This window comes from Ambystoma mexicanum, chromosome 2p (assembly GCF_040938575.1).
Source record: "Ambystoma mexicanum isolate Mex_15411 chromosome 2p, UKY_AmexF1_1, whole genome shotgun sequence".
NCBI lineage: Eukaryota > Metazoa > Chordata > Amphibia > Caudata > Ambystomatidae > Ambystoma > Ambystoma mexicanum.
In genome coordinates, this window is record NC_090923.1 from 623,900,549 (window position 1) to 623,924,726 (window position 24,178).

At 45.1% G+C, this 24,178-nt stretch overlaps 1 protein-coding gene across 3 annotated transcripts in view; it reads right to left on the reverse strand.

The window, feature by feature from the left end:
- The window catches only part of MST1R (macrophage stimulating 1 receptor), a 524,743-nt gene that overhangs the window by 340,088 nt on the left and 160,477 nt on the right, over positions 1 to 24,178 (reverse strand). For all 3 annotated transcript variants that reach the window (XM_069644143.1, XM_069644144.1, XM_069644142.1), the window contains exon 2: positions 153 to 1,463. In XM_069644143.1, coding sequence (XP_069500244.1) covers positions 153 to 1,364 — 1,212 coding nt within the window. In that variant the 5' untranslated portion in view covers positions 1,365 to 1,463. The remainder of the gene's footprint in view (positions 1 to 152; positions 1,464 to 24,178) is intronic.

Consider the following 24,178-nt stretch of genomic DNA (forward strand, 5'->3'; position numbering starts at 1 on the left):
GAAACACAGCTTTTCAGGTCTATGGCAATCAAATAAAGTCATTGAAAGGATGACAGTCTGTAACAGAACTAATCAATGCCTTAGACATGCAAAACCTACAATATGGCACTGCGCCCTAAAACAAAGGTGAATATAAAGACATTTAGACTTACATTGTGTGGGCAATATTCTGCATGTTGGTAGAATATGAGTCCACGGGGCCGCTGCTCACTGTTGGCATTGCTGCAGCAAGCATCCATCCCCTTATCCATGGCTCTGTCGATCATGTGCAGCGGAAAGGCACAAAGTGCGGATTTCCTCTGTGGTACATCAGTATCCACCTCACTTAGGGCAAAGGCTCCAAAAAGAACTGGGTCAGTGTTGTTGATGTTCATTTCCTCTGCAAGCCGGAGACCAGCCTTAGCTAAGTGCGCGGCCTGAAGAAGGTTGAACAGCTTGTCCCTGGATTCCTCCACCTGACGCCTCTTCCTTCTTCTCCACTTCGGGTCATAGCGGCACTCAAGGACCAACTCCCGGTAGCTACTCATCTCAGTCTCTGCAGCGCTCAGCCGTACAATCCTCGAGTGGTAGATGTTTCCCCTGACAGATTCCTTTTGCACAGTCAAGAAATACACGTAGTCCCCACTATGGAACGTGTACACATACCGAATTGGGTAGGTATCCAGGTACTCAGGAAGCACCGTCAGGGATTGGAAGTCACTCCCGAACCCGTCCTCTGAAGACTTCAGGGTGCGAATCGACACAGATTTAGGGCTGAAGCTCGAGGAGATGGTGCTGTTGAGGGTCGATGCAATGAAGAAGATCGACGAATAGAGCCTTTGCACCACAGTCACCTTTGTACCCAATGGACTAGCCACACAATCAGGGCAGTGAAATGCATTGTTTTCCTTTTCTGTGTACAGGCAATCAGTTTCTTCAATCACTTCCCCGCTCTCAGGATTTAGTCGGTGTAAGTAGCATAAACCATGCTGAGAGCTCCCGCAGGTGTACAGGTAATCTTCGGATGGATCCAACACGAGGACCTGGTTATCCATATCCTCTGGTTGAGGCTCACCTAACGGGCACACACTACATATCTGGCATTCACTGGAGCCTGTTGGGCCTGTTGTCAGTACACGGATCGTATTCAGGTCCTTGTTCACAATGTGGAGTTTGTTACGGACGGCAACAAAGATCACAGCAGAGCTCGCTTTACAAAGCTCCACGTTCTGAATCGGACCATCTGCAGTGAATGTGGGCAGTGCATATTCCACGGGGGGGTCCAGAATAGGGTTGTAAGGGATCAGCGGGCACTTGAACACTGCAGTGGTGACTGCATTCAAAGTGAGCCACATAAACAGGAGCGTGAGTGTCGGAACCCCCATGCTTACTGGAAAAATCGGAGTCCTGCAGATTACTTTTGTCACCTTTCACCTTTGGTAACGGCCTGCTCCTGTCTGGTCAGAGTCATTGTGTTACACCTTCTGCGGATAAAAAGAGAAAGACATGAAACATACTACTCAATCGTAGAGGATTTATGCATGTTCAATAATAGGATTAAACATATATGCATTATGCAAAATTCATCTTTCACATGTAGAAGTAGTTTAAGACAATTGAACTAGAGAGAGCTGCAAAATAGAATTTACAGGTATTAGAACAGTTAACTAATTATGTTCCTCACGTTGCGTATGACCAAGTTCTCAATGCAAGTGATAGCAACTTGGGAGCAATCAAATATCCTTCTCATCAAAAAAGGTCAAGGAGTTTCCAGCAGACAGATTTATTTGCATGAATGTAGGACTAGGGATTGCCCATTGGCAAACTCCGGGAGCATGAGATGAGGCATGGGGTCCAAACATTTTACCTCCTTGAATAATTGAATGACCAGAATGGCTGAAATTATATTTGTATTGTATTAATTGATAAAGCTCTTTTGCCAAAGCACTGAACTAACAAACAGTACAAAATGAATGAATGAGGGAAAAATTAGTGGTCAGAGTTGAGACAGATTTTAAGGTGAGAGCAGAAATGATGAAGAGTTGGAGAATATCTAATGTCAGGAGGGAGTGAGTGCCAGTGCTTAGGGATAAGAAGTGAAAAGGAATGGAAACAAAGACTTCGCCTCAGGAGGTTAAGGAACACTCAATAAAAACTGGGATTCTGAATAAAAAGATTGGGGAGGAACATAAAACAAGACTTATGAAGAAAGATAGGGCGGGCCAAGACCATAAGAGCATTTGAAAAAGATATTTGAAGAGACCTGCTCTCCAACCTCGATTCCAACACCCCCTGTGTCCTCATCTTACTTGATCTCTCTTCTGCCTGTGACACGGTCAACCATGCCATCCTGCTCAACCGTCTCCATGACAACCTGGGGATCACCGGTCTGGCCCTAGCATGGCAGACCTCTTTCCTCCCCGATCGACCCTCCCAGGTTCTACTTGGGTCCTTCCTCTCCTCTATCTCTACCAGTGGTGCTCCCCAGGGGTCTAACCTCTCTCCCTGGCTGTTCAACCAATAGCTGGAACTTCTTGCCCGGAATCGTACAAAAATGTCGACCTGAAAATTGTGACGACCGAAAATGCCGACTTTTTTTTTAATACCCCACTTACACCACATATATATGTGGGGGGGTATGGGATATTATAGTAATATGGGAGCTGCGGGGGACTCCCCCCGCATGTCTATGTGGTGCAAAGAGGGTTTCATTTTTTTTAAAAGTCGGCATTTTCGGCCCTCGCAATTATGTGTGGTCTCAGTGATCACATAGATCCTTCTTGCCCACCGCATTGCCGCACTCTGCCCCAACTTCCAGTGCTATGCGGATGACACTCAGCTCATTTTCAGGCTACCCATCAGCCACCTCTTCTCCCTCTCTCATCTCTGACTGTCTGTCTGTCTGTCCGCCATCCCGGAGTGGTGTGCCGCCAATGATCTCTGTCTTAATGCCAGTAAGAACGAGATTCTCGTCATCGGATCACCCACACCCTCCTTTCCGGTCACTCTCTGGCCGGCCTCTCTTGGCCCTCTTCCTGCTCCCACCTGTGAGGCAAAAAAACCTTGGAGTCATCTTCGACTCCACACTCTCCTCTCCTCACATCTCCGACGTCTCTAAGAAGTCACACTACCAGCTGCACCTCCTCAGAGGTATTCTCCCTTTCCTCTCCTTCCCCCAGAAGCTCACTGTCTCCAGAGCTCTGGTTCCCTCTAGGCTAGACTATTGCAACAGCCTCTTTCAAAATCTGCCTGTTTCTACTCTCCGCCCTCTGCAACTCATCCAGAACAGGACTGCGAGACTTGTCCTTGGCCTCAAGCCCAGGGATCGTATCTCTCCAGGACTGAAATCTCTGCACTGGCTCCCAGTGGCTGCGAGAATTAAGTACAAACCCCTCTGCATTATCCACAAGGCCTTCTGGGGCTTGGGGCCTCAATACCTTCAACTCTCTCTTCTTAAATATCTCCCTTCTCAAGCTCTTCGCTCATCCGCCTCCAACTCTCTCAGGGTCAGTCGCTTCTCCAAGCAACGAGTTGGTGGGAGATCTCTTTCTTCAGCTGAGGCCTCCCTCTGGAACAGCCTCCCTAAAAATTGAGGGGAATCATCTCTGGTCCCGGAAGCACCTCAAAACCTTTCTCTTTGCTTCTGATTTTTCTCCTCCTCTCCCCTGCTGACTTCCTCGCCGAAACTGCACTTGTTACCTGGCCACCCTCTGAACTCGGTACCCAGGTCCCCTCCCCCTCCAGTCGCACATCTGCACTGTCTTCCTGGCAACCCCTGCACTTGGGGACTGTTTTCTGTATCCCTACAGTCACACTACCAGCACTTGACACCTGATGCCTGCACTTGCCACCTGCTGGCCTTACTTTTACCTATTGTTATTTATTCTATTTTCCCCCCCCATGTACTGCACTGTCCCCATCCCCTCTCCCCCCCCGCAACTCCCCTTCGCATGCACTTGCGCGATCTGAATGACACCTGGCCTAGTAGGATCGTTGTCTGTCTTCCCTCTGTTCCCCCTCCCTTGCCTCATCACGCCTTGAAACACTTGTGTATAGGCACGTTGTAAATGCCATATCATATACACAGGAAGCAAAAAAGTGGGCAAAGTTGAAATAGCCAAGAGAGAGAACAGAGGAAAACTAAAAAAATAATTATCTTTTTTCGATGTAATTCGATACAAAAATTTGAAAAGCATCCAGGACTGCACTGCAGTAAGGCAGGAAGAGTTCTGAAATGTGGAGAAAAACACAAATCTGGGAATAATCAGCATAGGAATGACAGGAAAGACCGAAAGAAGAAACTATTTCAGAAAGGAGAGAAGTGTGGAGCGAGAACAGAGGAGGACCCAAGACAGAACCCTGTGCAACCCTATACATTAAAGGAAAGGTAGAGGAATGTTTACCAGCCCTAGACATATCTAAGCGGTGGTTATCAAGATAGGAATGTAGCCATTGTAATAAAGAGAGAAGTGAGGGTGGAAAAATGCTAGGGTCATCCATCGTGTCCAGAGAATAGAGGATAATTTAGAATGATGGGCCAAAATGAGTGAGTTTGATACACAGAGTTGAGCAGCGTCAGTAGAGTGAGGGGGACGCAATTTCAGGGACGGTGGGAGCAGAATTAGATTTGAGGTAAGACAAGACTTGGGAGAAGATGACTAATGGAAGAATTTTTGAATTTTTGATAGGACAGAGAGAAGAGGGATGGGGCTAAAGGTGTCAGAAAAGAAAGGACCAAGAGGGCTTTTTGAGAATGGGTAACATGACAGCATTCTTAAACTCATATGTAAAAGTAGCTGAGGAGAGAGATGAGTTTAAGAGGGAGGTGAGAAAGAAGTAGAAGAGGATAGACTTTTGGGATAAGAGCAGAGGTGAGAGGATCAAAGTGGGGGAGCAGTAGGATGAGCTCAGGGGAGATATGAAGCCGTATCGCAATCAGAGAAATGTGATAGAGGATGGGGAGGCTGGAACAAGAGAAACAGCAGTGAGGAGCTGAAATTAAGACATGGCTGAAATGAAAAACTGTCATTATGTCTTTCTTGAAAAGAAGCAACCAGATGGTAGAAAAACATTCCTTTTAGAGTCCCAAAATGAACACACATGCTGGGAACCAATTCTGAAAAAATATAGCTTCCTTCCCAGCCTTTAACCCAATTTGGGATGGCAACCAATGAGCTACGGGAGGCATGCAGCTACCAGGACCGAGTCTCCTGCATACCCTGGTCACTTGCAAGAAGTTGTCAGGGTCTCATGATTAGACTGGCTGAATCCTCCGGAAGACAGGGTTGTCATTTGGGGTCGCCAGGGGCTCACAACTGCGGACCCAGGTAACTTGCAACCCCCGGCACTGCCTTTGTGTCCCCTGCTTAAGGGTTGCAGGGGCAGAGCGAAACCAAAGGTAAAGAGGACTTTACATTAATTTCTTTTTGAAGTCACTCTAAACCGTAACAAAAATAATTTCTTTCAGAGGTCAATGTAGCGGAAAGAAATTATTTTTGAAGAAGAACCTCAAAAGATAATTATTTCTTAAATTGAGGCTTCCTCCCCACCCTCTCCCTCCACCCCCAGCTCATGGAAGGCTCCAGCTCCGCTTCTAGGCGCATGACAGGAACCAGAGCTGGTTCCTTCTGGGCGTGAAGCATGGGAGCCAGAGAGGCCTACCTGCAGATTCCTCAAAGCAACAAGAGATTCGAGAAAAGCTAAGAAGTTGTTTTCTTTGTAAATGTGTGTACAAGCGTGCATGCAAGGGTGTGTGTGTGTATATTATGTGATGTGTGTGAGTGAATGCATGATATATTGTTGGGTGGCTGTGCGTGCATGAGTGAATGGGTAAACGTATAAATAAGCATGTTAATGCATGTGCTTTTGTTCATTGCTTTTGTTCAATGCCTTGATTACTTACCGTAATCTTCATCACTTCTAGTCCTACTCTTCCCCATCCTTGCCTATGAAGCACCTTGCCACATACGGAAGTACTGGGACGAGGAAGAGGGACGTGGATGTAATGCTCGGCCAAGGAGCTGTTTTTGGGTGTTGGAGGAGGAGTGTGAAAGGGAGTAGGGACGTGTGGGGCATGAGGGAGCTGTGCTAAAGCATAATGGGCATCCATGAAAAAGCAGGCATGATATGCGTCATTAGTTGCTATACTGGAATTTTGGTACAGCCAGTCTAGTCATTTCTAACTGTGGCATGACATTTGTACTGGGCATCTATAATAAAGTAAGCATGATACGTGTTATTACCTGTCTCGGCTGGCATTTAGGTACACCCAGTCTAGCCATATCTTACTGTGTCATGACATATTCTTCTGGGCATCTATAATGAAGTAAGCATCATAAATGTTATGTATCTAGACTAGCATTTTGGTACAGCTAGTCTAGTCATTTCTTACTGTGGCTTGCCGTTTTGTACCGATAAAGTAAGTGGCTGGCTAGATTGGCATTTGGGTGCAGCCAGTTCTTACTGTGGCAATGTATATTTTTCTGGGCATCTGTGATAAAGCAACCATTATAAGTGCCGTTACGTGGTTGGATTGACATTTTGGTGCTGCCAGTCTAGATATGTCTTACTGTGGCATGGAATTTTGTACTGTCTTACTGTGCATCATCAAGACTAAATATGATAAGTGTTATTATGTGCCTGGTCTACATTGTGCAGCCAGTTTTGACATGTTTTCCTATGGTGGCACTGCATTTTTAATAGCAAAATGGTAAGATAGTTTCTTGGGTTGAGTGCTTGCTGCTGCAATCTTTGTGTGATGTGCAGGTTGCAGGGTCGAATCCTGGCAGGGCAAACCAAACATTTAATTCTTCCAAGATTGATAAATGAGTACCGAATTCATTTGAGATGATAATTGTATGTAAATAGGTGCTATGTACAGCACTTTGTGGAAAGCGCTATATAATTAACAAATCGTCATTAATTATAGCTTTAATGCTCCTGTGCACTATTGGTGACTTGCATCTATTGGATTTTTGGATACTGTATTATCGCAGCAACTGGCAAATTAGGGGCTCTACTTATTATATAGTGACAATACCTGACATTCTGCTATAATTGGCATAATATAAAAGTAATTGGCTATACAATGCTTAAGTGGCATATCTATGGCAGCGCCTCTACCTATGTTTTTCTATTGGGTCTAACCCGGTCATATCTTGACCATATCCATGGCATATGAAGACAGCACCCTTGTTCAAAAGTGGGCGGTATGTAAAATGTTCTCGTCTGCTTTAGTACCCATTTGGTATTTTAAAATGTTTGCATTTATGTACTTTATACCCACAAGCCACTTTCAGTGATGTCACCAGGTTATAGAGCTACTGATGCCATCCGTATGAAAGGTCAAGTGACATTCCTTCCAGGGATGTCAAATGGTCTGTGATGTCAATTCCGCTATTCACGGCATTTTGGTGAATCAACGTCCCTGGGAAGAGGAACTGTAAAGAGGACATGAGTATAAGTCCAGGGACATGAGTATGTCATCAACACCAAGCTCTGGGATGGAGCTCTAAAGATCACAATAACTCTTATTCAGCATCATCATCCTATCACTTAAAATAATAACTTGATGTGAAGAAACTGTAAAGTTCACTCCTATTTACTCCCTGGTCACCAGTCCATCCGAGATCCGGCACCAGATGTGTAGCCGGATCTCGGGATCCGGCCAGAGTCAGCCACCCAAGCCCATGAACCACGCTGGAAAAAAGAAAAAAAAAAAAAAAAAAGCGTCCGCGACGGCAGCATTGCCATTTACCGCGGCTTTGGCACTGATGTGTAATTCACAATGCTCACTACATGTACAACTGAAAGGAGTCAGTTGTACATGTAGCGAGCATTGTGCTTTACACACCAGTGCCAGAGTAGCGTAAAAGGCAATGCTGCCCTCGCAGGCGTTTTTTTTTTCATTTTCTTTTTTTGGCACAACACAATGAGCCAGGGCTCATCAAGGGGGCCTCGTCTAACCGCAGGGGTCCTGCTGGCCCGTTAGGCCACGCTCCCCTGAGGAGCCCCGGCTCAATGGGCCACTGGCACCCCTGCCAGGCAGCCTTTTGTAGTGATCAACACCCTCTCCCACTGAGGGAGAGGGTGTTGATCTCTGCATTTATTTTCTATAGGCTTGCCTGGCAGGCAGCAGGGCCTCACCTATTCAGCCTTGATGGTGGCGCTGCCCCTTGCCAGCTGGGTAAGGGCAGCGTCACCATTAAGGCTGAAAAGGTGAGGCCCCTGGAAGCAAAGGCTCTGTTCCTTAAGACTGAAACTCCCGCGAATCCGCGGGAGCTTCAGTATTTAGAAAGCAAGGCCTCTGCTTCCAGTGGCCTCACGTTTTCTCCATAATGGTGGCGCCGGCCCACATGCATCACTTGATTAAAGGGATGCCTCGCAGGTGCGACGCCACCATTATGGCTGAAAGGCATTTTTTTCTGGAGCCTGAAGCTTTCGCACACGAGCGAGAGCTTCAGGCTTCAGAAAAAAAAAATCCTTTGTGTGTAGTGGCTGGGGCTGGCAGGGGAGATTAGTGGGCCCCACAGGGCCCCGCCTCAAATCGAAATTTCAGAGCCTGCTGGGGCTGAGCCCCGGCAGGCCCCGTCCCACTTAAAGCCCTGGCCGGCGGTAAAAGGCAATGTTGCCTTTGTGGGTGCTTTTTTTTCTTTCTTTTTTGAAGTATTTATCTGACCGGATGGCCACTACCAATCCTGCTCTCTCTGCCCCCCCCCCAAACTCCTCCCCCACCCCAGCACTTGTGGGATCCCCCACCACATTTTTTCCATTTCCACCACTGCTGGTCATGTCCCAATCACCTTCTTTCTAGAAAGTTCTAGAAAGATGAGTCAAGTAGCTGCCCAGTTATTCAAATTATGGTGTCATTCTATAAATAAAGCATGCTGGTGTGGGTAAATGTATAGCAATTAATTTGCTAGAATGTGCTACTGAAATGCACTAGACAAAGCTCACTAAGTAGGATGGTTACCATTCAATTTCCATTTGGAATTTGTAATGTTTACCAACTCAGCGCAGGGTCAGGCAAGTTTAATCATCATCCTGGATGCTTTATGAATGAGTGGCTTGTTGAGATTGACCAGAATGCTGTTGCATAATCTTTAGCCCAGAGAACTAACGGTTTAGGCTCTAGACAGAGGCGTCATGATTGTGGGCAATGCCAAGGGCACTACATTTCATCGTCCCCAAGCACCCAACATGCATCACTGCACAAGCTAGACATTCAGAAGAGTTTCGGAGGCTGCTTCATGCGCCCTCAACACTCATTAAACGATAGCTGGTCCCTACCATCATACCCCCAAAGCCTCAACATGTCTCACAGCATCCCCTTCACACTATAAGCAATGTTCCCAAATATGGACACATGACATATGTCGGCAGCTTACTGCAGCCTAGTACTCCCCAGTGCCATTTCCTGCTCTCCAGCCCACATCCAAGGTGTGGGGATTAGGACACTCTGATAGAGAGAGTGCCAGACAGAGCGCTAGAGGTGGAGGGAGCACTAGCGATAGAGGGAGCCCTGGAGATAGAGGGAGCCCTGGAGATAGAGGGAGCCCTGGAGATAGAGGGAGCCCTGGAGATAGAGAGCGATAAAGATAGCAAGGGTGATAAAGAGAGCGATCGAGTAAATTCATGTGTCAATTAGTGTGCAATTCTGTGCATAATATAGTGCATCAGTGGACGGTCTGTGCTTATATGCAAATGTATGCATAGGTTTGTGATGGAAAGTTTGATGGAGTGAGTGTCCCAACAATTCTGCGGTCACCTTTTTTACTGGAAGTCAAATATCTTGGCACTATGTAAGCGGTCTCCACAACTCAGAAGTATGATACCATTACCTGGAACAGAGTGGAAGTACCAGGGCATATGGAAGCAATACATGGAATGCCGTGCGCTACCTGGCCACACAATAAAATATTGAAATGCACAAAATACACAGATGACGAGTCAAGCAAATGGCATTTATGAATCCTCATGGGTCCTTCAAGTGCATAGCCTATTCGTCAATGTGATTGATTTATCCCCCATTAGTGGACAGTTATCTCAAGCCACCTGGGCTTTGTATTTTGATCTGGGTGATCTGAAGTCAGCCCCGTCAAGATTGAAAAACTGTGTGGTCCTGAGGGCTTGTCATATTTGGCTTTAAAAGGAAAATCAATATTTGCGGGTAAATAATTTGCAGGTTAACACAGACTTGATTATCCCGGATTCATGGCATAGGGCAATAATAGTCCCAATTTATATAAAGGGGTTTCAGAATGTCCCCCACAAGTTACAGGGCAATTTCTCTAATAAGCACTTGCAGTAAGATGCTGGATGAATTTGTATTGCAACACCTGCTCAGTTGGTCTGAAAGAACCAAGAGGCTGAGCATTTATTAAGTCAGGTTCAGGATGGATGTGGGGTCCACATTAAATGGCCTAATTTTCACATTATGGCAAAGGAAGGCCTGTAGAGCGAAGGGGCAGCCCCTATATTTGGCAAGTTTTGATTGGTCTGCCACCTTTGATCAGATGGACAGAGGTCGTCTTTGGTCAAGACTCTCTAATTTGGACATTCCGCTCGGTCTCCTAAATATGATCTTGCTTTCTCACTCAGACAACTGTTTGAGGGTTCGCTTAAACTCAGATGGGGCACTTTCCAGGGATTTAATGGTTGAAATTGGTTTAAGACAGGGGTGTATCTTAGCCTCCACCCTTTTCAACCTGTACATCTCTGATCTGGAGGTGAACCTGAAGAAGCCCAATTTAGTCTCCCCAAAGTTCGGACTACTTTAGGTAGGATGGCTGGCATATGCAGATGACCTGCTTCTTCTTGAATCTACCCTTATCAGCTTGCAGAAAAGTCTGGATTGGTTTGGGTCACATGCATCAGAAAACAGAAATGAGATAAACCTGTCTAAGTACCTTATTGTTAAGTATAAATATTTCAGTGGTATGTCAATGGTGGTGGAATTGAAGTGGTAGACCATTTTGTGTAATTAGCTTTCATATTTGGAAATAAGAAATAGCCGGGCCTTTCAAAGGGGAAATTGTGCTCCAGAATTGAACACTTCATCACGCATTATTCAGGCCAAATACTGTTTTTATTTTTTGAGACCTTTACTAGAATTATCTAATGCTAAAGTAAAGGACACTGACCATTATGTACTGCCTGGAGCTCTTATTTTCGAAGAACAGGAGTGGCTTAATGAACACAAGGGTAATATTTGGCATGGAATTCTGGGTTGGTCCCCTCTTTACCCATAGAGTTCATTCATCTAGACTCTAGAACTTGGATTCAAATCCTGGTGGTATTGGTACAAATGGTATAAACCTACTGTATACAAAGCTTAACGAGGATGGGGGATCTCTCTTTAATAAGTTAGGGGAGGTCTTTTGTGCAAGTAGTGACCAAGTTTATGAAGATGAGTGGAAGTCTTTCGGTAGAGGCGGGTACAGACCTTGATTCTCATCCATCGATGAGAAACTCAGAGCCTGGGATCTCAAGGAAAACATAGAAAGCTTGACAAATCCAAAACTATATAGAGAATACATGAACTCATTTCAAGGTTTTAGGTCACCGATGGCTGACGTCTTGAAAGCCACATTCTGTGGTTATGAGACAGTGATTTCAAGATTTAGAGACATTTGTCTGCATACCTGCAGGTGGTTGGACCGCAGTTAGGATTACCTGCGGAAAGGCGTACATGCAGATTCTGTAAAACAGATAAACTGGAAGCTCTTCACCATCTGATATTGAATCGTCTCTACTTAATAACGAGTAGACTTCTGCTGTTATTTCACAAAATGTTTGGGGAGACTGATGAATGGTAAACAACTATCCCTCTCAATTGCACTGGTTGCTTTTTTCATGAAAATCTTACCCCTACTGGGAGACATCCATCTGGCTCTGAGGTTACAGGACTGATTACATCTAGAGTAGGAAGTGAGCACATTCATTAATTGCCTGGTTTTGGGTCAATGTGTTTTTGTTTTGATTAGACACTTATAACCCCCTCAATGAGCACCCAGAAGGGACAGATTCTAGATAGCTATGTGTATTAGTCCATCATATGACTATATTTTAAATGTGTATAGGCTTTTTACCATATTTCCTGACTTGCCCCGGACATCAAGATTTTGAAAGTTCATTGTCTAATTTGTGTTTTATGGGATGTTTATTATCTGTGAAGCTTTCATATTGGCGTGTTAAGGGAGTTCTGCCCCTATTAGTTGTCATTTCAAGATCTGCTAACTTTGCTCTGTGTTTATAGGACCGATTCCTTTTAGGAGTAGGATATGGCACAACACTTGCCACAAAATGTTCTCTAATCCAAGTGAGGTATCACAGTACGATTTGAATAGATAGTCTTAATCTCCTCAATGTGAATTCAGGACTGACTGGGTCCCGATAGGGTTCAGCATTTTGTTCTTCTATTCTTGCACATGTACATTTTGCTGTCAAACATTTTCTATTTGCTTCATGCTTTTGAGATTAAAATGTTGATTTTTATAGAGATTTTAGGAAACGTTATTTATTTGTAAAGTTTTGTCTGGTGATAAATTGGATTTTATTTATCTATTTATTGTTAATTTGTAATGCGCCTATAAACATGTCTTTCTAGGTGCCACAAGGCAAGAGGGAGGGGGACATGGAGGACAAAAGTAGTGATCCTAATAGGCCTTGCGACATTCAAATTGGACAAGTGCAGTAACGAGAAGTGCAAAAGGTGGAGGGGAGTGGGGAAGTGCAAGAAAGGGCGGAGAGCCCTAGTGAGGAGAGTGCAAGAGGAGGCCAGGTGGACAGGGCCCGGGGAATCAGAGAGTATAGGCGAAAGGGGGTCCACAAGCAAGTGCAAGGTGAAGGGCTGGAATGTCTCAAGAGTACATGCCAGTTAACACCTTCAGGAGGGGGGGCGTGAGGGCAAGTGCAGGATGAGGGGGGCCAGGGGAGACCAAGTGCAGTGGGTAGACTGAGCAGGGGGGCCCTGGAGCCCTGTGTTACTCTGGGGGAGCCAGGCCACCAGTCTAGGGCAGACAGATATTAGCATGCGAGGGAGGTGGAGGGAAGACAAAGAGAAATGGAAGGTCTTGAGGAGCTTCCGGACCTTAAGGCGATCCGGCTCAAGTCTCAGAGGGGCAGGGAGGGCATTCCTAGACAGAGGCAACTGCGAAGGAGCGAGACCTACCCCCCACTCTCTGCTTGGCAAAGCATCTAATCTGAAGAGAGTTAGAGCTAGATGAGGGAAGGACTCTAGCAGGGAGGTATTTAGGGAGAGGGAGTTTGATGTAGCGGGGTCACAGGCCCCAGAAAGCTTTGTGGATGATGCAGAGGGTCTGGAACTTGATCCTCGCAGCGACCAGGAGCCAGTGGACAGATTTAAGGGCTCAAGAGATGTGGTCTCTGGGCATGAGGCCAAGGAAAAGTCTTGCAGTTATATTCTAGATTAGTTGAAGGGGCAAAGGGAGGAGTTAGGCAGATTGAGGAAGAGGCTGTTGCAATAATCCAGCCTAGATAGGACCAGAGCTCTGGAGACAATGCGTTTCTGGGGGAAGGTGAGGAAACGGAGAATGCCTCTGAGGAGGTGCTGCTGTAAGTGGGCCTTCTTGACCAAGTCAGTGATGTGAGGAGAGAAGAAGAAAGAGGCGTTGAAGATGACGCCAAGGTTTTTTGTTTTGTAGAAGGGTGAAGGAAGGGGGCCCAAAGAGGGTGTCCAGAGTTTGGGATGAAAGGAGGGAACAGGGATCTCTGTCTTACTGGCATTAAGGCAGATGTCGTTAGTAGTGCACCAAGTCTGGATGGCAGACAGGCAGTCAGGAATAAGAGAGGAAGAGGAGGAGGCAGCGGAAGGTAGTTTGAAGGAGAGCTGTGTGTCATCATAACACTGGAAATTAGGAGACAAGGTAGTGATCAAATGGGCCAGAGGGTCCAGGCAGATATTGAAGAGCCAGGGTGAGAAGATAGAGCCCTGACACCACAGGTGGAGAGTCAGATGGAATAAGGGAAAGGTCCCAGTTAAACCTGAGCGGGTCGGACCGAGAGGAAGGAGGTGAACCAGTCCAAAGTCATATATGATTGACCATATCAAAGGTGGAGGAAAGGTCAAGAAGGATGAGAATGGAGTGAGATCTGGAATCCAGGTTAGTGAGAAAGTCTTCACAGGTATTCAGTAGAGCAGTTTCCACGCCTCTGGTAGCTCTGAAGCCAGACTGTTGGACATGAAGGCAACCAACAGATTAATTGTGGTGGATAAGTTGGGAGATGGCCAGCTTCTCCAGAGTTTGCTAAGGAAGGGAGTTGCATAGATAGGGCAGTAGTTTGCCTGACAGGAAGGGTCGGCAGAATGTTTTTTGAGGAGGGGTGCGCAAGGGAGTGATTGAGGAGTGAGGGGAAGGATCCAGTGGCAAAGAAGTGATAGCACAAATCAGCAGAGGCTGGAGCAAGGGAGATAATATTGTCCTTCAAAGTTCTGGAGGATCACTGGAGCACCTGTTTGGAAGAGACTTTCATAGAGCGGACTTGTCTCGAAAGCTCAACAGGTGTTATGGGAGAGAAGGAGGGGAGTAGTAAGAGAGGGGCAGCGGAGCTGATGGAGTCCGAGAGAATGTGGGGGAGAAGGGTGTGGGGTAGAGTAGAGTGAGGAGAGGATGTCCTGAGTTATGGATATGAAGGGAGAGGCAAGAGAGGTGCAGAGGGCATGAGAAGGCAGAGGAGAAGTGCAGTTCCATGCAGATTTTGAAAGGTTCAGACATGATAGTGGCCCCTCTTCTTAGAGCAGATAGAATAACTATTGCCTTTGGAGTGGGCGGGAGGCTAGTTTGTCAAAGGATGTTCTCAAGGTCTGCCACTTCCGCTCAGCAACTCTGCACTTCCGTTTCATAGTGGCCAAGTCGGAATCAGACCAGGAGTTGAACCTGGAGGCAGGTTTCGTGCAGATCCTCATGACAGAGGCAAGGATGTCCAGAGTGTTGGAGATGGAGAGGTGAAGGTTACCAAGGGCTGTGTCAGAGTGAGAGTCAGTGGCAGGAGTGGGAGGGGGCTGAAGGTGGCAGCAAAAGCGGCAGCTGACACTCGCTTCATCGGTTGGATGACTGCTCGCACTGCCAGCTTCCTTCTCAGAGGTTTACCCAAGGGACCAAGGAGGTCAAGGTGAGAGGAGAGGGGGGGATGATCAGACCAGGAGAGGGGAGTAATGAGAGGGTATTGGTCATGGGGAGATCTGAGGAGATGAGCGCATTCAGGGTGTGTCCGGTGAGTGTGTCTGACTGGAGGGAAGAATGGTGAGGGAAAGAGGGTCGCAGAGGGTGCAGAAGAGCCCAGTCGCCGCATCAGGGGGGTCGAAGTGAATATTGAAGTCACTGAGAAGGAAAAGCTTAGAGGAGGAGGTCAAGAGAGAAGAGGTGAGGTCAGCCCATTCAGAGAGGAAGTGGGAGACCTGGACAAGGGGGCCTGTAGATGGTGGCCAGAGTTAGAGAGAGGCAAGGATAGATTCTAAGCCTGCAGACAAGGCATTGGAAAGAGGAGTAGGACTGAGTGGGTATGATAGAAACAGGGACCCACTCAGGGATGAGGGGGGCCACTCCGCCCCCAGGCCAGTCAGGCCTGGGATTGGAGTGTATGAATGTGTAATACATTTTAAAATGCTTTTAATTTTGTGAAAGGTTTAAATTGTAAACCAAAACACAATAAATTAAAACATTTAAAAAGGTATTCTTTTTATACACTGTTTAATGTTTATTCATCCCGATTCTGAGCACTGGAATAATCAATGTAACTACTTTCCAATGTAATAGCACTGAAATTATGGCCCTTGAAAGGATGAATGGTGGACTCTTTACTGCCATGAGTCAAACCAGTTACTGGCAGTGGCTCCTAGTGCTCGTTTTACTTGGCTTTCTTATTAGCGAATATTGTAGTATATGGAATAAGGTCCGGAATACCTACACCACACGGGCATATAATGGGATATGAGCCGAGTACCCCAATACCCAGCCACATTATAACACTACCGCAGCACAGGATGACATTCCTATGCTGTAACAACTTTTCACCCCTTTATAGAACACTGCAGTTATACATTAATTCAACCACACATAAAATCATAGGTATCCCTACAAAGTATCCCCACCAAAAATATTGGCCTACATATGACTGTCACGCCATAGGCAATATTTTTGGGGGGATAATTTGTGGGAGCAGGGTTGTGGGGGTGTCCCCTGTGCATTTAAAAATAATGCAGGGGTTGCGGGGTGTCTCCCGCAGGGTCCATGGGTTAATATTGCCGCAAAAATATGGCAATATATTTGTATCACCATATCTTTGCGGGGATATTCACACATGGAACCAAATCATACACCCGAAAACCTGCCCACAAATATACAAACACACAACAATGTACTCTCCACCTCTCCCCATACATACGTTATGCAAGACATGCATCTAAACAAGCTAAACCTACTGGCTCTCCCAATGGACATTTAATCAATAAGACATACCTAGTTCCCCCTAAGCCACCCCTTTACATTACCACAAATGCATTTTAAATGCGTTATATAATCAAATAGGAACTTGCAAGTCAATTTGTTAGTTGTTCCTTGTCGACATATGTATGAAAACTCACACCCAATCAACAAAAATATGTACATATAGATTCAAAAGCAAATGGGCACACAAAGGATGACGTAGGTACTCTGCAACTCTGCATGTTCCCAGACCTTGGTCCAGGGTGAAAACAGTATTTTAAACCCAGTAATAATAGCTGCGAAGTAAGAATGAGAAGCAGTCTTGGGCCTGATCCGTCGCAATGGCAACCCCCAATATTCTGGTCAGAAGGAGGCTGTGTGGTCCAGTGTGTATGAAGCAGCTGAAAGCTCCAAATGTATCCTAAGATCCGGCACCCTGGCCAGGGACATCCAGTGGCTTGCACCAGGGCATCTTCATTGTGCTAGAAAGTGAATGGACTTTAGAGCCATGGAGGGTGGAGGTGGTTCTTATTACCCATCCTGCCCTGGGCAATTATAGGAGCTCTTGTAAATGATTGATTGGTCCACAGCAAGCCTGTTAGGGGTCCAATCCTTGCTACTGTAACAAGTGTCCTTTAACTGCTTATGTCATACCCAGAGTGCTTTGTCTCCAGGAAGTTGGGAGGGGACAGGAAGCTTGGGGAGCATTAGCAAATTCAAAGATGGAGAGATCCCATTGTGGCCTTAACCTCTCTGCTGAGCTACTCTAACTTCACCCTATTCCTCTGTCTGCCAACATCACAAGGTCTTCAGTAATGAGCACCCAGGTGAGAACTAGCCATTGTAATGGGAATCTGGCTTTAAAGCACCAACCTCCAGCTCCCCACAAGGGAAGCTTCCTGTTCTGGAGATGCCACGCACCCCCAGGAGCCTCAAGGGAAAGGCTTCCTGGACAACACCCAGATGGTTCCTGCGTCAAAATCTACCCTGACAAACTGAATAACACCCGCCCTACCATGAAAGGGTCACTCCCCACAAGGTTGACCATTAAATGACAAAGGCTTTTGGCCAAATACCTAATCTCAATAGCCACCAAGTCAAACCAGTTATGGTTTATCTTTAGATATTAACCTGCCACCACCCCTCAGGAAGCTCCCTGCGATTACAAAGGCATCTGTTGGAAATGTTGGGCTCTAACATGACTGCATTCAGCAATGTCCATGTGACCGGTAGTCTGCCCCGTTGACATGGCTAGGAAGTTACTGGAGGTTGCCAGGAGACTGCCCAGCAGGTTTGAGATGGGTACACTATGGTTTTTGGTATTCAGCATTTATTAAGGAGATTCTGATTAGCAGAGCTCCCCTTTAAAGTTAGAATGACTTGCTCAGGGTACTGCCACACTCACAGATGGCATACTGTCACATATACAGAACTAATTAAAACAGTATTAAAATAAGTTCTTTGTTGATATTCTATGTATTACAAATTGTAACCTTGACTAAGCTGCAATGCAGCAAAACATCGTTTTTTCATTAAAAAGGCTTATGGATTTATGAGGATTTCGTCATTTCTCCTATCGATGTCTGACTGCTGAGATTTTTCAACATAGTTCTGTGGAGAAGTGCCTACGCAAACTGGCCATACAACAAATGACTAAATTAATAAGTCTATATAGGTCCTGGTTGATGGAGAAGTCAAGATACAAAGAATTGCACCCACTGTCCCATAAGTGAATGGGAAAATAAACATGTTATAGCAAATCACAGTCAGATAGTAGCACTAAGAGGTCTCCGTATATGGAGTGATAATGGACCTTTATGTTAATGTCTTCTAAATACATTAGTTCACAAGTTTTCAGTAAGAGTTGTAGAAAAATAGACATGGAGATTGTTAATGACCTGCCCTCAGCCAATCAGAATGTTTCGACAGCAGTTAAGAACTACTGATATTGACTGCATTCTGTCTTCAGAAGCAGTCAGGTAAACAATAATGCAATATTAAGGCAAGATTTCTTTCAACAAGACACTTCCTCTCTCAGAGGACCTTTTTTAGTGCTGTATGCTGTTAAATACACAAAAGAGAAAGGGAAAACATTGGACAACACTTTCACTTTTTTAAATGTATGCTCATGTGGAACTTGTTCCAGCTCACAGTTCACTAAAGAAGACAAGCATTTTATTTAACTACTACAAAATAAAAACATATTTAACTTAGTAACTCAGTTTGTCTATTTACTTTACTCCCAATTTAAGTAACATTTATAGTTCAACTCTAAACATGTATTTCTACTGCCACCATGTGTTAACAGCCTTATAGACCTCAGTAGGGATCATTATTGCTTGGGATAATGATCCTTCCCCAATTTGTGTCCCTCAGGCGATAACTTGGTGGCGGGTCATTATCCCAAAATAATGACCCCTCCATCAGTCTAGAACGCTATATTATGCGATTCACTAGAGAAAGCGTTTCAAGGACCAGATCTCTTGTATAGAATTACAACAGGCCTCATTATAAGTTTGCCAGTCCTGAAACAACGGTACCGGTAAGCTTGCGGGTACCTTTGTTTCCGGACCAGCATACTAGTTCTGCGAGCGGGTGCCTTTCAGCCCAACAGGTCTGACCTGGCAGGCGGAACGGCACCCGCTCGCAGACCTCGGCGGATGCACCGGCACCATTCATGAATGGTTCCAGTGCATCCGTCATCCACATTCCCACTGAGACCAATAGAGAGTGAAAGGGCCTCATTACAACCCAGGCGTTAAGGGGTTAACGGCGCCGTAAAAGGTGCCGGCGCCGTTAAACCCTTAACGCCTGATTACGAGGTCCCTTTGCGGGTTGCACTTTAACGCCTGCATTTAGCAGGCGTTAAAAAACCAACCCGCGAAGGGACCTAGGAGCTAATTACGGCACCGTAATTTACGGTGCCGTAATTAGCGCCTTCCCCATACCCATAGAGCCCTATGGGGGCAAAAATGGGAATGGGGAAGGGCCCATGGTGAATGGGGAATTACCGCCCCGCCAACCTTGGAATGGGGCGGTAATTCCGCCATTCACCATGGCGGAGTTGGTAATTTACCGGCGTCAACCATGGCGCTAATAGCGCCATGGTTAACGCCAGGGTCGTAATGAGGCCCAAAGTGTTTTAGATCAGATACACAGACACAGAAAGGGAAATCAAAGACTTACAAACACAAAACAGGTGAGATTTACAATTCCACCCACAGCATCTACTCTAACATCAAGTGCCACACCAGGGGAAGGGGAGGGGGGAAGCGGAAGCTCCAACGAGGATTTAGGTTGCACAGGGATTTTGATCAGATCGAACACCAAGAAACGTCTGGGGAAATAAAGAATAAAGCTTGAATTCTATATCATCTGATTCATTACAGTGATATAATTTTGAAAGTAGTGAACTTTTTCGAAATTGTTGGTGTCTGCGCGCGAGTTACTTTCCGAAACCCATAATTCACTGTTTACTTACGTCAAACCTTGTAGAAGGCTTGAGGGAGTTAGTTTACTCGCTGCCACCCTTTCCTTTTAGAGCCATCTGTTAAATTACAAATGTGAGAGTGGACACTAGCGCACACGAACTAGATCGATCCCACACCTGGAATCACTTGATTTAGCAAGATGTCTAAGACATGAAATATTACATTCTTAAAAAAAGTTCAATCAGTGGTAAAATATTCAGTCTTCTGATCAGATAGCAAGGAGATGTGTTTTTATTGCACACCAGGAACAAATACAGCTAAAAGTGAGCACTTCCTTTTCTGTACTGAATATGTTGACAGCTGCACATTTTCACAATTGGTTTGAATCTCAGTCAAACAATAACTAGGGTTGCCAGCCCAGAAGGGTGGTCTCTATGCCAGTAACTAGGACACAGTCTGATTGTGCTGACCAAGGACATGGCACTGACACATGAAGGTCTGGAATTGACGGTGGTACTTTCTAGAGAATCTTCTGTTCTCTTTAGAAATGGGATGCCAGAACATATATTGATAGTTGACGCATTCATGTTCATTGTGAGGTTTTGTTTTTTTGCAGAGACACAACCCAAAGTTGTTTCACATATCAAGATGAAAATATATGAACCATAAAAACAGAATAGGGCCAAAATATGTATGCATATCCTATTGCTATTGCAGTATACTGTGGCCCTCTCTTGACCTTAGTTTCTATTTGTCGTTTTAGGTATTTCAATTAGAAGCTGACATTTGACCGGAAACTCTGCAGCGTCTCAAAAATTGAGACCTTATTACTGAAACAAGGATTGGAGGGTGACTGGAGCAGGGGATATGTAATTGGGACATTACTAGATTGCACCATGCACAGCTGGTTTACATACATGTGTATTATATTACAGATATTTTCAATGTATGGTTTAGGGGTGCAAAGGTACTTACCCAAAATTATTTGATGCTTGGTTTAGTACTAAAGCCAGTCTCTGAAGACAGGTCTTCAGGTTCCAAAGATAGCCACTAGGCCAGGCTTTCTAACTTTACCTCGAAAGTGATCATCCTACTGTTAGTTCATGAATACTAGCACCTACTAACTTAGATGGAATATCTAATGACTTTTGTTGATTTTGCATAAATCATAGGAGTTATACTTGAAATGGTACACAGTCTTTGTAACGAATGATAAAATGACGACAGTATTTACAGTATTTTCATTCTTTTATTTAAATGCACTATCCAACACTTTCCCCAAATATTCTAGGACTGGAGTTAGTATCACCTTACCCATTTTCAGCCTACCGCCAATTGAAACTCTACTCTTTGGGATCAGCACTAGATTAAATAGGGACATACTACTTCTTTGGAGAATCTGGCATAAACAAAGCTGCAGCAGGAGCTTGGTTTTTGGTGCCGGGTTCAATTGAAACTCACACAAACGTGTGCCAGGATTTCATCATTTACTGTAGAACCACCATCTGGCACTTTTCCTCAATTCATTCCCCATTTGGTCTCTTTTTATCCATCCATACTCACCTTTTGAGAGTCTACTCTTGACCTTGGCCATCAAGCTCGGGGGTTCCAACTATTTTATTCAGGAGTTTAGTTTGTGCGAGAATTTAAATATAATTTGAATCAATCGCACAGCTACCATTAGTCGTTAATTATTAGCTGCGTATCTTTGAAATCTGCCTCACATAGTCAAATACTCGGGTCTCCAGACACATTGGACTATACCCTCAATTTCAGCAACACTAATCGAGGATCTACTGTAGCCAAATCTACATGCATCTAAGCTATTACAAAACAGAATCCTGCTTCCTCCATCCAGTCCCAATTCCATTTGTATCGAGGTTTGTCACATGCACCCTCTTTCCCCCACCTCCTTCTCTACCCTACCTTTTAACTACATACTACAATCTGGAAACCCTAGGTTGGGGCTCAATGCAGCAACTTCAGACAATCATTAACACTATGATGCCACTATGGTGATGGATTGGCACAGTATGAAAGCTTCCTAACATAACTTGCTGACATCTCCTCCCAGTAACAGGGGTTCATGGAGAGGGGCTGACTGCATCTCACGAAAAAGAGTGAGCAAGGAAAGGCATAATGTTCCACTCCTAAATAACCTATACTTTGACCAAGTATAAAAATGTAACTTTATTGATACTAGATAACATATTTTCTTTAAAATAAATGTAACCCCTGGAGGCCTATCGCCTGTACAAACATCTCTACCCCAGCCCTTTGATGCCTTGAATATGGGGCCCCACCCGTCCTTACATGATGACCAAGTTTTACTTCAGAGGCAGGTGCGATAGACATTTAAGGGAGGTTGGTGTGCGGACGATCATAAAGTCATTCCCAGTAGCAGAGCCAGTCACTGGTTCTGCTAAACGCCCTCAGCCCATTTTGGCAGATTTTTGATACCATCCAAGGGGGGCAAAAAGAGGCAAAAGAGCAAAACAATATCTAAAAAAGGGGCGGGCAGATTTCATGCGTCCCGTTCCAGAAATTGCACCTCCACCAGAAAACTCAGTGTCCCCCGCTTCGGAAGGATCAGAAAAAAAGACGGAAAAGGAAACAAGCCTTTGAAAGTGGCTGATCATTCGTGTCGATGATCAGTCAGGCAAAGACGTTTTGGTCCAAGTCAGAGAGACGTCATATACTTTGCTGGATAAGGACCTGCTGAATTTAACTATTCATTCGGGGACTGACTGAGGTTCTACCTAGTAAACTGTTGCCTCCCTCTGTCCCACATAGAGATCCCCTGATGTTAAATCACTTGTGCCCCCCTCCCCTCAAAGTGTTACTCTAGAGGCTTTCCCATCCCGGCCGAGAGTGTTGGGGCCAGCCCACAGAATCTTACTTCCCACTTTTGTCAATCTTGAGGAGAGGAGACTAAGATCATCTAAAGCCCAAGCTGCACCCTTATTACATGCAAATAGATATGACTATCAGTTAGCGCAGCCTCTGAATACTGAAACAACAGCACAAATGAAGGGTGGTTGCCTTCTTCTTGAACGTTTGGTAGACAATTACGAACCCATGTTACTCAATAGAGAAAATGTCATGAGATTGCTTCAACAGAACCCAAAACTGTGTTTTATTGATTCGAAGACATTGACCAGATAGAGTTTGTAAACTATACTGAATTAGACAGATTATTTTTGCACATCCCCTCTAGATTGATAAGACAGGTACTCATGGAAACAGGGCTCCAGTTTCACCCGATGATTTGTTATTTTTGAGGGCTCTGAATGGGAGAAAGATCAGGTGAGATTTCCTCCTTGTACTGATCTAGTTGGGTTTGACGGTTCAATTCAGTTTCACCCCTTAAGGGTTACTTGCTACAAGGAGGACCCGGGGAATAGATATGTTGAGCTCCTCTGTTCAAACGTAGGGGCGAAAAAAAGAAGAAGAGGAGGACTGTTCTTGGCTCTCTGAGGCATTACTAGTGAAGACTGGTAATAATTAACTTCGGGTGGGGGAAGGGCCTATGAAGATCCAAATGGGAAGTTGGAAAACTTGAGGTTTAAACAACTCCTTCAAGAACAGGATATCTTCTAGGCCTTTTAAATGTCTTTTGCCTGTAAGAAACAGGGTTACTATCTGTTCCAATTTTGGACAGATATTCATTGTTCCAGGGTGACGCTAGCAGGGGAACATCTGGCAAACCATTTGCAAACCTTATTACAGCCTGTAGGAATGGTATGGGCTTATCACTGACCCCTTGGTTATCCCCAAATATGTTTGTTCAATTGACTAAATTATCATTGTCTGCCGGGAGGGTAAAGGGAGATGGTGCGGTGGGATTACTGAATTTGTATTGGAATCCACAAACGATAAATACAGAAATATTTATAAAAAGTCTAACAACCGTGCTTGATGTCGACTCGCAAATTGCAGGTGTGATTATTATGGGTGATCTCAATATATCGTGTTTTATTGAGTCTAGTGGTAATAACCTGACAAGAACAAAGGTGCGGATGGAGTTAATGAAGAACAGAGGCTTTTTGATGGTTAATGGTATGCTTCTGGGTGACACCCCACATCGTTCGACTTGGTCTAGGGGGCCTTTTTGGTCTACGTTGGACTATGTATTTGTCTCCTGAGAGCTATATGGGTGGATTGAGGACCTAGTGGTGCTTGCACAGACAAAAAGCGACCATCATTGGGTTACCACAAGTTGGTCCTTTCCGATATCTGTTCTGGCAAAAGACTCAGAGAAAGTCTAGTGGTGGACCTGGGACGGAAACGTTTTAAGTGGTCTCTTGATATTTTTTACACCAT